This window comes from Perca flavescens, chromosome 1, assembly GCF_004354835.1.
Source record: "Perca flavescens isolate YP-PL-M2 chromosome 1, PFLA_1.0, whole genome shotgun sequence".
Lineage (NCBI taxonomy): Eukaryota > Metazoa > Chordata > Actinopteri > Perciformes > Percidae > Perca > Perca flavescens.
Window position 1 is genome coordinate 9,376,758 of NC_041331.1, and position 13,199 is coordinate 9,389,956.

At 39.6% G+C, this 13,199-nt stretch overlaps 1 protein-coding gene across 1 annotated transcript in view; it reads left to right on the forward strand.

Annotated features, from left to right (window-relative positions):
• Positions 1-13,199, forward strand: part of LOC114554979 (mucin-5AC-like) — a 108,041-nt gene that overhangs the window by 94,594 nt on the left and 248 nt on the right. Inside the window, exons 22-29 of the mRNA XM_028577102.1 lie at positions 33-143; positions 394-570; positions 1,211-1,450; positions 1,888-2,044; positions 2,154-2,282; positions 7,112-7,259; positions 11,874-11,917; positions 12,056-12,179. Of these exons, the coding sequence (XP_028432903.1) occupies positions 33-143; positions 394-570; positions 1,211-1,450; positions 1,888-2,044; positions 2,154-2,282; positions 7,112-7,259; positions 11,874-11,917; positions 12,056-12,179 (1,130 nt within the window). The remainder of the gene's footprint in view (positions 1-32; positions 144-393; positions 571-1,210; positions 1,451-1,887; positions 2,045-2,153; positions 2,283-7,111; positions 7,260-11,873; positions 11,918-12,055; positions 12,180-13,199) is intronic.

Consider the following 13,199-nt stretch of genomic DNA (forward strand, 5'->3'; position numbering starts at 1 on the left):
GTCCAGTAATTGCATGTTTATGCCTTACTCAGGACTACTGTGGCACGGGTCAGAGCAATGGAAGCTTCAGAATTATCACTGAGAATGTTCCCTGTGGAACCACAGGAACCACCTGCTCCAAGACCATCAAAATCTTCCTGGAGGTAAACACAACACACGTACACTGTGTACATGTTCTGCCTCAAACACTACATCAGAATACTATGGCTCAAAGGATAATCACTAAGGTTGGGACCTATTATTTTCTTATGATTGATAAGCCTTATAATTCCTTTGGTAAGTCAGCGTTAAAATTATTTATTGATATATATTAATGTGATTACTTGTTCCACCTCAATTTCTGTAACTGGTAAAGTCATACAATGTATGTTTATTTGATGTTGATGCCCACAGGATAATGAATTCCAACTTAAAGATGAGAACTTCCAGGTGATAAAGAGCAGCAGCCAGGTGATCCCTGCTCAGTTACACAAGATGGGTATTTATCTGGTGGTGATGATCACACCAGGACTTGTGCTCATGTGGGACCAGAAGACCAGTCTTTTCATTAAACTCAGCCCGCAGTTCCAGGTAAAACATCAAGTAATGATTGACACTTGGCTTTTACACAAAGCATGTTGGTTAAGGCAGTTTCAGTCTGGCTTATGTCATGTCATGATACACCATAAGAATTTTCAGAGACATGTCAGGACATTTCATTCCACAAAGCAACTTGCATTAATCAATACGTTTGATGAACATGTTGACTAACATAAGTAAAATAACTGGTATATATAATATCTGGTAATTTAAAACATGACAGCATTCTTTTGCTGTCTGCTAACACATTAGCCATAACAAGTTTATAAGTCTGTATTTTGATAGTGGTTGTGTGATGTTTTCCTGTAGAAAATTGATCAATATAGCTTTAAGTTAGCTTATATTACATTTCTTATGGAAATGTGGCTTACAATCGATCATATATGTTGCAATACTATTATAATAATATTTAGTAGTCAGCAGCTCTTTCGTGAATGTGTGACTTTTAAAGACAGGATGTTTTTTCACACAACAGTGTTTGCACTTTATAAACTGGACAGCAAAGACATCACTTGAAAATGCTAAACCTACGCTTGAGGAGTGAAGGATATTTGAGTGGCAACAAACCAGCCTTACTCTGTACCAGTCTTATCATAGCAGTAAATTATGTTATTGGGTTCCTCCCTCGCAGGGTCAAGTCTGTGGCCTGTGTGGAAACTACGACGGCAACAGTAAGAATGACTACACCACACGTTCCCAGGAGACAGTGGCAGACGTTATAGAATTTGGTAACAGTTGGAAGATTTCATCCGACTGCCCAAGTGCCCAACTACTCACTGATCCCTGTGCCTCTAACCGCTACCGGGCAGCCTGGTCCCAGAAACAGTGTAGCATCATTACCAGTGTCACCTTCCAGAGCTGTCATTCAAAGGTAACTATGGTGATAGGGACATGGATACACACACTTGTGAATGCACATACACAATCATTATCACTTTAACTGGGAAATTATATAAATGTTATTGTTTATATCCATCTATGGCACTAAGCCTTCATTGCTTTGTATGTTGATCAGTTCTGATCTGTTCAATCAAAACATTGATCCAGAGCAAAATCTCTTAAAAGCTAAATTTCAGATTGTTCTGATCTGTTCAATCAAAACATTGGTCCAGAGCAAAATCTCTTAAAAGCTAAATTTCAGATTGTCAAATATTGGGACTGGATATTCATATGCCCCAGTTAGTGATTCCTTATGATTTTACTGATACTACCAATGCCACTGTTGCTACTATTACTACAAGCACAGGACATTTTTGTTGCCCTGAACTTTTATTATTCTGCTAAACAGTACACTATTGTGTGTTCAAGGTTGACCCTGGTCCATACTTTGACTCTTGTGTGAGAGACTCTTGTGCTTGTGACACGGGTGGGGACTGTGAGTGTCTCTGTACTGCTGTCGCTGCATATGCCAAAGCTTGTAATGAAGCTGGGGCCTGCATTAAGTGGAGAACTCCAAAGCTGTGCCGTAAGTTTGGCCACCGTGACACCAGGAGGGAATTGTAGGGAATTGTATCTTTAGCCAACATATTTAAATTTGTTTGTACTTATGCTAGTACTTATTTTTTCTCTTGCAGCTATTTTCTGTGACTTTTATAACTCCCCTGGTGACTGTGAGTGGCACTACAAACCTTGTGGAGCTGACTGCATGAAGACATGTAGGAATCCATCAGGAAACTGTTCCAACCTCATTACTGCCCTGGAAGGTACTTTAGAAAGTTATTTTAGTTAGTTTTTTGTGTACTTTTTAGAATATTTCAAAAAAAAAAAAAAAAAAAAGCAGCAAGCAGCGATGATGGGCCCTGCTTCTTGCATCGGGGGGTTCTGGCAGACGCAACATCACATGTAGACCACACATTCTAAGTTTCATGTAAATCAGAATATCTTTTGCCAAGATACAACCGTTCATGTTTTAACAGCCACCTACAGGAAGTTGTTCCTCCATAACTTAAGCATTGTTTTAGTTATCAAAATTCCTTTGATAACTTTTAGTCACGAGGGTCTTTATCCAAGTTTTCGTGCAGATTGGACTCACGGCCCAGGAGGAGTTAGACAAAGTAGGTTTCCCATACATTGCGATGTGAATAATTAATTTTATTTAAATTAATTAAACAGCGTCACCTAATGGCCGATTCACTCTAAATTTGGCATGGATACTCAAGCATCTATGCTGAACAACTGTGTCATGTTTGATGTCAATTGGAATAAATCTTGGTAAGATACGCAACTTCCTGTTTCGACAGCACCCTACAGGAAGTTGGTCCTCTGTAACTTGCGGGTTAAAAAAAGTAGGTTTCGCATAAAGCGAATTTGCTAATTAATAAAAAAAAATTTAAACAGCGCCATCTAAAGGCCGATTGACACCATATTTGGCACGCAGCCTCATTGGCACATGAGGAACAACTTTATTAAGTTTTGTGTCCATTGGAATAGCCATTGGCAAGATACAACCGTTCCTGTTTCGACAACCACCTACAGGAAGTTGGTCCTCTATAACTTGCGCATTGTTTTAGCTATCAAAATTCTTTTGATTACTTTTTGTCACGAGGGTCTTCCGAGTCTATATGCCAGTTTTCGGGCCGATCGGACTCACGCCCCAGGACGAGTTAAACAGAGTAGTTTCCCATATATCAATATTTTGCTGATTCATTTAAAAAAATTAAAACAGCGCCATCTAATGGCAGATTGCCACCAAGTTTGGCACAGATGCTAAACCGGCCATGAAGAACAACCTTGTCAAGTTTCGGGGCAATCGGATTAACTGTTGCCAAGATAACGCAACTTCCTGTTTAGACAGGAAGTTGCTGTAACTCGCGCATTTGTTCAACTATCAAAATTCTATGGAATTAGTTTTCGTCATGAGGGTCAACAGATACTACTTGCAAAGATTCAAGAAGATTGAAATTACAGCCTAGGACGAGTTCGAAAGAATGTAAAACACCTGAAAAATGCATAATTAAAAATGGCCGCCTTCCGGTTGGGCGGAGCTAATGAAGGTAAATGGGAAATATGTACGCAATGATTAGAGCAATATAGCTATTAAATATGGTGAAGATCGGAGCAACTTTATCCAAGTTAAGGCCTTCCACGCATTAGGGGGCGCCATGGAGCCCACTTACAGGTTAGGGCCAAATCGCTGTACAGTCTCGCAAAGCTCCCAGGAGTTTATGTGGGAGCCAGTTTTTGTGAGTTTTCGTATATAATGAGGCTGTCAAAAATTTGCCCAAGGGCTAAAACCAATTAGGGTCCTATAGGCCACGTCCACTTTGACCAGTCAGTACCTTACTGTAGGGGTGGCCCCATGAGTGGCCCTAGATGGTACCCATCAAATTTTGTAAAAACTTAGCTACACAAATTTGTTTGTGCGTAATATATGCAATTTTTATCCTATAAAAATTCTTTGGATAACTTTCTGGAGATGCTTACCTTTTGTGCAGATCGGTCGCACGGTCTAGGAGGAGTTCGGCAAAGCGATTTTTCACGCATAAAAGTCTAGGTGGAAATGGGCGTGGCCTATATCAGGAGATCCAGCTGGATCCAGGGAACGCGAAGATATATGGTTTTAAATTTCTGCAATAGCGCCACCTCACTCACCAACCACATTCACGCATATGAGTAATTATTTTGAATCTTTGCAATTTTCAACAGTTGTGACATGTGTGCAAATTTTTGTGAGTTTTCGTGCATTCTAACCCCGCTCAAAAATGCGACGAAGGAATCGGAAAAATTATCTGACGAAAAACAATAGGCTCCTTCGCACTTTCAGTGCAAAGCACTTATAATTTTACTTTTACAAAAGTACTTTTTATCATAAGCATTCTACTTTGTTACATTTCAAGTAGCAAAAGTCCTGATAAACTCTGTGAGAATGGAACAAAAGAAAGAAGATAAATCAGCTGCAGCAACGTGTAACTTCCCACTTGGAAATCATATGTTATAAAGGTGCAGAGTTCACCATGGAGTTCACAGGCCAGGACTAGCACTTACGTTAGTGCAAAAATTACCAGTGCAATCATAGTCAGCGATGTCCGCATTTAACACACCACAGAACAAAGAGGTATAGTGTTTTACAACATGTAAACACATATACAGTATGCTACTAAACTGAAAATGATATGAGAGAAGATTAGCAATGATCTCTGGTGCAGATTAACTAAAGTTACTCTCATTACTGTAAGTGCAACAAAACCTTCGGGAGTAAAAAGCCAATACTTCATCAACACTTATCTGTTCAATAGGCATGTAAAAAAGGGAAATTTTTCATCTGCTTCGTTCGTCTCATCCGCAGTTTTACACAAGCAAAGGGCCCTACTCTGCAAATAGTGAATTGTTACAAACAAGATAAAAGCTGTTTATGTAGTCTAACTCTGGATTTCCACTGGATGCATAACGGCTGCGGACCGGCTCCGCTGCGTGTCTGCTGCGTGCTCCGCCGTCCGTCAATACCCACCAGGTCTGATTTTGTTGCGGCATAGCTGCGGCCATGACTGACAGCTGTAGTCACGAGGACCCACAAGTTCTCGCGAATTCAGGTAGAATAGAACCACAAAACCAACAACAGTTAGTTTCCATCCAGAGGAGTAGAGGGGAAACAACTCTGTGCTGTGTTTTCAAGGTGTAGTGCAGGGAAATATGATCCGTGAGTACGGTGTATTTTATTCTGAAAATTAACAGGATGTTTATTTTGCTTCTGTGCTCGGCTTCCTGTCCCGCACTATCTGCCGTGTGCTGATTGGTGCGGAGCTCTCCGGCGTCCGGCAAAAATAGAAGCTCTGCATATCTGTTCCGGAGGGCTGCGGACCGGCGGAGCTGTGCCGGAGTCTGAACGCAGCCGTTATGCAGCCAGTGTAAATACACACACTGACTTTAATGGAAACCTAATGAGACCCCCGCCGTTTCGGAGCCGTTACGCAGCCGTTACGCATCTAGTGGAAATCCGGGGTAACTGTTTATCTTACTTTGCCACAAAGATTGAAATTTGGCCAAGTCTTGTAATCTTAGCTGCCGGCAGAAATAAACCAGCCTCGCCTCTTTACGGTAAATCCACATCGCTAATTACTATGCAATGACGTCATCGGACCTTGAGATGATGTCTGCATTCTTTATTTTTTCTAAACTTCACTCAGTATTTTGATGTTAGAAATATATTTATTGGCAATAGCTCAGGGAAATGTCCAGACCCTGGGCACCGAGCTTTCTGAAAATGTGTTAGATATTATTGTAGCTGAACTTGTGCTGAATGGTACTTGTTACATTTGTTAAAATTGAGAAGAGATCAGAGGATACCAAAATCATCTGTATCTGAAAATACCCTAAGATCCAAGAGGGTTAAAATCACATGTAGTTATAATTATCATTATTCTACCTTAAAATGAAGGTTGACCACCTGCATCCGCAGTGGAGTTTATATTGTTTATGCATGTCCACGTTGTCTGCTTTGGTGATGTTGTTCTACTGTGTTCTACTGATTCTAAAAGAAGTATATTATTTATATACTTATATATATTTAATGTATACAGCCATACAGTTCTTTTTATTTATTGTCGGTCATTTTTGTTTTATTGTCTCAGTCTCTTTTCTGGTTATTTCTAGTGAGGCGTCACACAGGAGGGTGGTTGTATATTTATAATTGTAAATTATTTTGTATATGCAGGCTGCAAAGTGCATCTATCAACTTACACTGTTCCACTTGTGTATAAATTGACATCTAACGCAATTTAAAAACTAAGGCCACGCCCCTTGCCCCTTAAGTCCGATTGACTTAGAATTTCTCACACATATGCAACTCAACGTGCTCTACAAAAAAGCCTCCTGGACCATAAAGGTCCGCCATGATGGATTCTTTGCTAATTTGCATAATGTCAAAAATAGTAAAATGAATAGCACTTTAATTATATCAACACCAACATTAGTATGCAGATTTGCAGGACTAAGATACACATTTGTACTATAAATGAGCAAGATTGGCCTAAAACCATTGCTGCCATCAATCAAAGAACTTCGCAAAGGGCAAGGCTTAACAGGAAATTGGCCATAACTCACTAACAGTTTGTCTAATAATAAACATACCTTTAGTCCGTCTTGAGGAATAGGGCTACACAACAATTTTAGGCATAAACCATAGAGTGCGCCAAAAATATTACAAATATGTAGTATGTATGGACGGAATTTCACCAACCCATGGTGGTGAGTAATACCCAGGATCTGAAGTGTCATATTGATTGGTGCATGTGGGCGAGGTCTTTTTAGCATTATATGCTAAATTATGCCTTTTCTCAAGTTACTGGGGGCTAGAACATAAAATTTGTCACTATAACTTATGGTAATGTGCTAATGCTTCCCATAAAACATGATGCCATTTGGCCTGATGGTGGCGCTATAACTTAAGGCCAAAACTTTGAAATATGTATATTCCACAAGTACTTTTTACTTGAGCACAATATTTTAGTACTCTTTCCACCTTTTGAATAGTGAACCATGTAGCTATACTTGTATTTCTACTAAGATTAATCAAAATGTTATAATGGTGTTGCAGGCTGCTATCCACAGTGTCCCCCAACCCAGCCCTACTTTGATGAAGACACCATGAAGTGCACTGCCTGGGACCAATGTGGCTGCTATGATGACATAAACACCCATTACAGCATTGGAGAAAAGGTTCCATCGAACAACTGTTACACTTGGTAGGTCTTTTTGTCACACTAAGGGCTTGGCACACAGTAAGCAATGATGCATAGTACCACATTTGGACATGCACGCTGTGTAGTGGTGTAAAAGAACAGAGAGAATACATCCTTACTCGGACTAATCAGCTTAGGCCATATTGACAGACCAATGAAATAGCCACTGACCATTGAAGCATTGCCAGTATGCAATGCATGGATGAAAATGTCATACCCCAAATCACAATGGATGGAGACTGACCTGCGAACCATAGACTGTATAGACGGCAAACTTTGTTACTCCTTTGAAACTTGACAAAGACAGTGTTTCCCAGGGACAATCTTTCCTTTCTTACCTTTACAATAAAGCCCTAAACATATGCTACACTCTGCATAACTGTTTACCAGATGGAACTAGAAAATGCATTTCCTGCAGAAAATGCGTGGGAATGCTAAATAGCTAAATTGCTAAAGCTAAACTGGATGAATAGCTTAAATCCGTATAAAGAAGTAGTGAGAACAGTTGAAAAAGTGGAAATCGCTTTAAAAAGTTAAAAGCTTATGCTAGACTGAATTGTTGGCTTTAAAAGTTGAATAATGACAAAAGATGCAGAACATTGTGAGGTAACTGATAATGAATAAGTAGAGAGGACTCACAAATGAAAAATCTTAAAGCTCAAATGCATTGCACTGCACTGCTGAAAAATCTGGAAAATTGTCAGAGTTGAAGCATTACCTAAATAAGTGAAGAGCTAAAATACATTGTTAGAAAAGCGAACTAAACTGTAATACTGTGAGTGTGGCTCTATCTATCTTGATTGTAAAATGTGAATGAATATTAATTTCAAAAATACAAAAAAATAGCCTAAGAAAAAAACTGAAAATAGCATAGGCTACAAGACAAAGTCAATTTCACTGTAAAGAAGAAAAATATTTGGACCATGTGTGTTTAATCGCGTTATTTGCATACCCACCAGTATAGGCACACACACATCAAATCAAATCAAGCTTTATTTGTCATTGCATACAGTGTATTAACACAACAAAATTCAAGGTGCCATTCCAGATCAGTGCTTTAAAAAAATAATAATAATAATAAAATATGTAAGAAACATAAACACTTATTGTCCGTTCTGTCCTCCTTTCCGTCGTCATATGGCCAAAATAACCAGTTTTGCTGCTTAGTACCTGGTGTCATACATACATCGGCCTTCTCCAGGTAGGAAACATTCCATCTGGATATCTGCCACTTCCAGTGCGACTTGCCGTTTTTTAAATTGCAATAAACAGATACAAAGTATGCTGAAATAACAACATCATGATGATGATTAGTAAAAAGTCTGAATTCATACTTTATCAAGATGACAAGCAACATTTTTTTTAAATGCTTGTTTTCTGGATGGAGTTTGGATCGATCAGGGCTCTGCTAACACTGGAGCTGCTCCATAAACACAGCAACAGAGATATCCTTTTCAGAACGTACTAGGTAGTAGTGTGTTAGTGTGTGTGTTTCTGTGTCTGTCTGGATGTGTGTGTTTTATGTGTGTGTGTGTGTGTGTGTGTGTGTGTGTGTGTGTGTGTGTGTGTGTGTGTGCGTGTGCGTGTGTGTGTGTGTGTGTGTGTCTGTTTGTCTGTGTATGTACATGTGTGTGCGTGTGTGAGTGCATGTGTAGGTATGCGTGCGTGTGCGCGTGGGTTTGCGCGCGTGTGTGTGTGTGTGTGTGCGCATGTGTGTGCGTGCATGTGTGCCCATGTGTGTGGGTGTGTCTGTGTATGTGTTTGAGTGAGTGAGTGAGTGATGTGTGTGTGTGTGTGTGTGTCTGTGTCACTTTGTGTGAATGTGTCTGTGTGTGTGTGTGTGTGTGTGTGTCTGTGTGTGTTAGCCTGACAAGCCAGACCCACATCAAGATGTTGGGTTTGGGAACTCACCATTGACAGGGCTCAATCTGAGGGGCGGGATGAACGGTTGTCTTTCAAATTCCCTCTGCACGTAATAGGATAACGCTTACAACCAGGCAGAGCAACGAAGAAGGTAGCAGAGCTAGTTGATAGATTAAACTTTTGCCGTATCCAGTCGGCAAAACTCCAAACACATCTTCCTTTTTTAAGAATGATTTCTATGCCGTTCTTGATTTGATTTGATTAGACTTTATTGTCCACCTTAGTGGAAATTTGTCTTTGACTTCTCCGACAGATATACATCAATAATACAAATTTTAAATTACATTAAAATACACACAATTAACAGTACAACTCTAATACCCTCAACAAGCAACAACAGAAATGGAAAACAGTGCAGACAATTAAGATAAGGTTTGTTCTTTTCTCAAAGAAAAGCTTAACTCCAAGTCTTCCAGAAGACCACTGTTCACAGCCATAGACAGTATATAATACACCAATATACCCCGTTGCTCTGGACGGAGACCAGTGAAGGCTATTAGAAGCACTTTTCCGGTGATCTCTTGCTTTACTGCGCAGCCTCCAACTGACAGAGACAATGTAAATGTGATGTGAGCAACGTGTCTGAAAGTTGTAAGTCTTCTGGTAGCTGTGACAAGAGAAATCTCAATCATTTCCAATCTTACAGAGACGGAGAGCGTAGGTATATGTAAGGAGATAACATAAGCACAGGCTAATTATTGCTAACTAACATGCTAGTTAACATTAGTAATTAAACCTAAACCGCTAATGTAAGTCGAAACTGCCTGCGAGCTTCTCCTGTACTATACGGTAATTCCTCTACTGTTTGTCCTCTACATTGTCGTGTTTCTTTAGAAATAAACAATGGACAAATAGAGTCTTTAAACGCTTCAGATGTAAAGTTATTCGCAGTCAAGTGACGTAAAAAAAAAATGGCGGTCAGTGTAATGCTAACAAGAGGTGATCGCTTTGAAGCAACAAAATGGCGCCATCAGAGGTTCGCGTTCTGAAGCGAAGCTTACCCCCTTGTTCGCAGCAGCAGCAACCATAAGCCTGCCCACCGACTCTATATACGATGTGATTGGCCTGACCAAAATTTGTTTTTTCCAGCTCCCAAGCCAACGGCTGCAAGCTGGCTGCAAGACCCTGGCTGCAAAATAAATTTGCTGCCACTAGGGTGCGTCTAGAGTTCTAGGATAGATAAACTGCGTTTTTTTGGGAAATGTGGAGGATGTTTAACATGGGAAGTGAATGGAGGAAGATTTGGAACTATTGTCATTTGGAAGCTCACCGAGCCAAATGTATAACTCATGTAGCATAATTAGCACATTGACTGAAACTAGACAAAAATGCTCACGAAACTTAAACAGCTTTTTCACAAAAACTGTAAAAGATATCAAAACACTGAGCACACCCTGAATACCTGAATATTTTGTGAATGGTTTAAAGTTTGAATCATGTCTGTAGGTGAAAGAATGTAGGAGGAGATACATTTTGAAGCAGAAGAGGATTTGAAGGATTTGAAGCTTGCTCTCATTGACTTTAATATTTAAAAAAAGTAGAAATAGTAGAAAAACCATTGAAGAAGTCCCATCATCTGCTGAAAGAGCTGGACATTTTAAAAGTTGAATGGTTTTAATAGTTGAACGTATGCAGAAGTTACGGATGACCAAAAAATACGGAATACGGAAAAATAATAAATCAAGAACCGAATAACAATAGTGGGAATGCTGCTGAATCAACATTCCCACTAATTACATTGACTATGAGTATTTTGCTAAAAGAAAACTCCACTAGAACTGCAAGCAGTTATGACGGGGTCCAAGCCTCCCAGCACCAGTCGCCCCCGATGACCCGGGGAGCGTGTGAAAGCAGGAGCGTGCAAAAGTGGGACCCTTAGCGTAACGGTGGGGAGGCAAACGTCGGGAAATATTGAGAGGTGTGAGCCACAAGGTCTGTGGTACGTTGCCGTTGCAAATATCCCATTAACATTGATTGAGCAAAAGGGCCAAAACTGGTCGTTGACTATAGCGCTCCAACCTCAATTATAGCACCCCCTAAAGGCCGATCATTACCAAATCTGGTATATAGCCACAGAGTGGCATGTCGAACAATAATCTCAATAATCTCTATGTATTAGCCCTATGATTGACTGGCGAAATGCCCAATTTCTTTGAAAGAATTACACTTATCCCTTAAGAACACAAATGAAGATAAAAAACCCTGATATGGCATACCGTCTGAATTGTTGCTGCACTTCTGTGATATTTATACAGTCTGTGGAACATGATTGTTTCATGGTCACATGAATATTGCTTTTATTTTCTATTGCCCCAAAAAGCGGAAGGATCTGTGTTCTAATAATTGCCCTTTTTTATTTTTGCAAATATTAAGTTCTGCTCCAATTTGTGAGCCTCATGGTTGGCTAAATACATGAATAAACTGATACAGTTAAATCAGTCATGCTTCCTGAATGGTCATCTGGCAGAGGACAATATTTACAAGCATTTTATACATAAAACACAGGGCATGATAACTTTGTGCGGCTTTGTTACTTGATGACCAGAAGGTGATTGTGTGGAGTGTCTATGGATAGTTTTAGAACAATTTGGTTTAGGGAGAGAGTTTAGTATGTTAACTTTTATAAATTTGAATCCCTCTGCCATAGTCTCTATAAATGGTTTACATTCCCTTCCCTTCCTTTCTATTTCAAAGCTCCTGTACAGTCTCTGGAATAAGATGCAACTACAATGTAAACTGTAAGTAAAGAAGTAAACATAAACACTGACTTTATGTATTTATTAATTTAGACACACGCACACACACACATATATATATATATATAAAATGGGTGAATGTTCTAAGAAAATTTAAAACATTATACTCTTGATCTGCAGCTTGCACATGCTTCATTAATGGAAAAACCTACAAATATGGGGCAACCATCTACAACACCACAGACGGGCTAGGAAACTGCATCATAGCTGAGTGCGGGGCAGATGGCATTATAAACAGAAGTATGTACCCGTGCCTACCTCCTACCACAGAAAGTCCAACAACTACCCCTTTTACATTCAGCACAGTTGGAAAGACAACTTCAGGTAAGAAACTCTATGCAACCACCCTAACCACTGATTTTGCTTTTATATTTGCGATAACTGGTGGAAATGTTTTAAGACAAATGGAAATTACAAAACAAAACACAAAAAATACAAAAATGACTAATGTGGACAATTATATGAAATTATTTATAATATAATAATTATATATAATATATAACAATATAGTAATAGTTTGTGTGATTTCACCACAGTTGTTGTTACTACGTCCACATTGGGAACCACATCCAAAACTAAACAAACAACAACAACGGGAAGGGTTGAGACAACAACACCACCAAAAGTCACCACTGGCCCAGTAACAAGCTCTACCACAGCTGTTGTTGAAACCACCACCTCCGTGCCAGGTGTTACAACAAGCCCTGAAACAACAGTCGTAACATCAAAACCTTCTGTTGTTACCACAACTATTACAGTACCCTCAACAACATCTCTAGAAACCACAACCAAATATGTAGAAACAACAACATCAGAAACCACAACAGCAAAGATTGTGACAACAAAACCACCTAAAGAAGTCACCACTGGCCCAGTAACAAGCTCTACCACAGCTGTTGTTGAAACTACCACCTCCGTGCCAGGTGTCACAACAACAAGCCCAGAAACAACAGTTGTAACATCAAAACCTTCTGTTGTTACCACAACTATTAAAGTTACCCAACAACAACAAAACAAAAACTTCTGTTGTTGAAACCACCACATCAAACAAGCCCTGACAACTGTTGTTAAAACTATTAAACACAAACCACAACCAAATATCAACAACACAGAAACCACAACCAAATCCGCAGAAACAACAATATCAGAAACCACAACAGCAAAGATTGCGACAACAAAACCACCTAAAGAAGTCACCAGTGGCCCAGTAACAAGCTCTACCACAGCTGTTGTTGAAACCACCACCTCCGTGCCAGGTGTCACA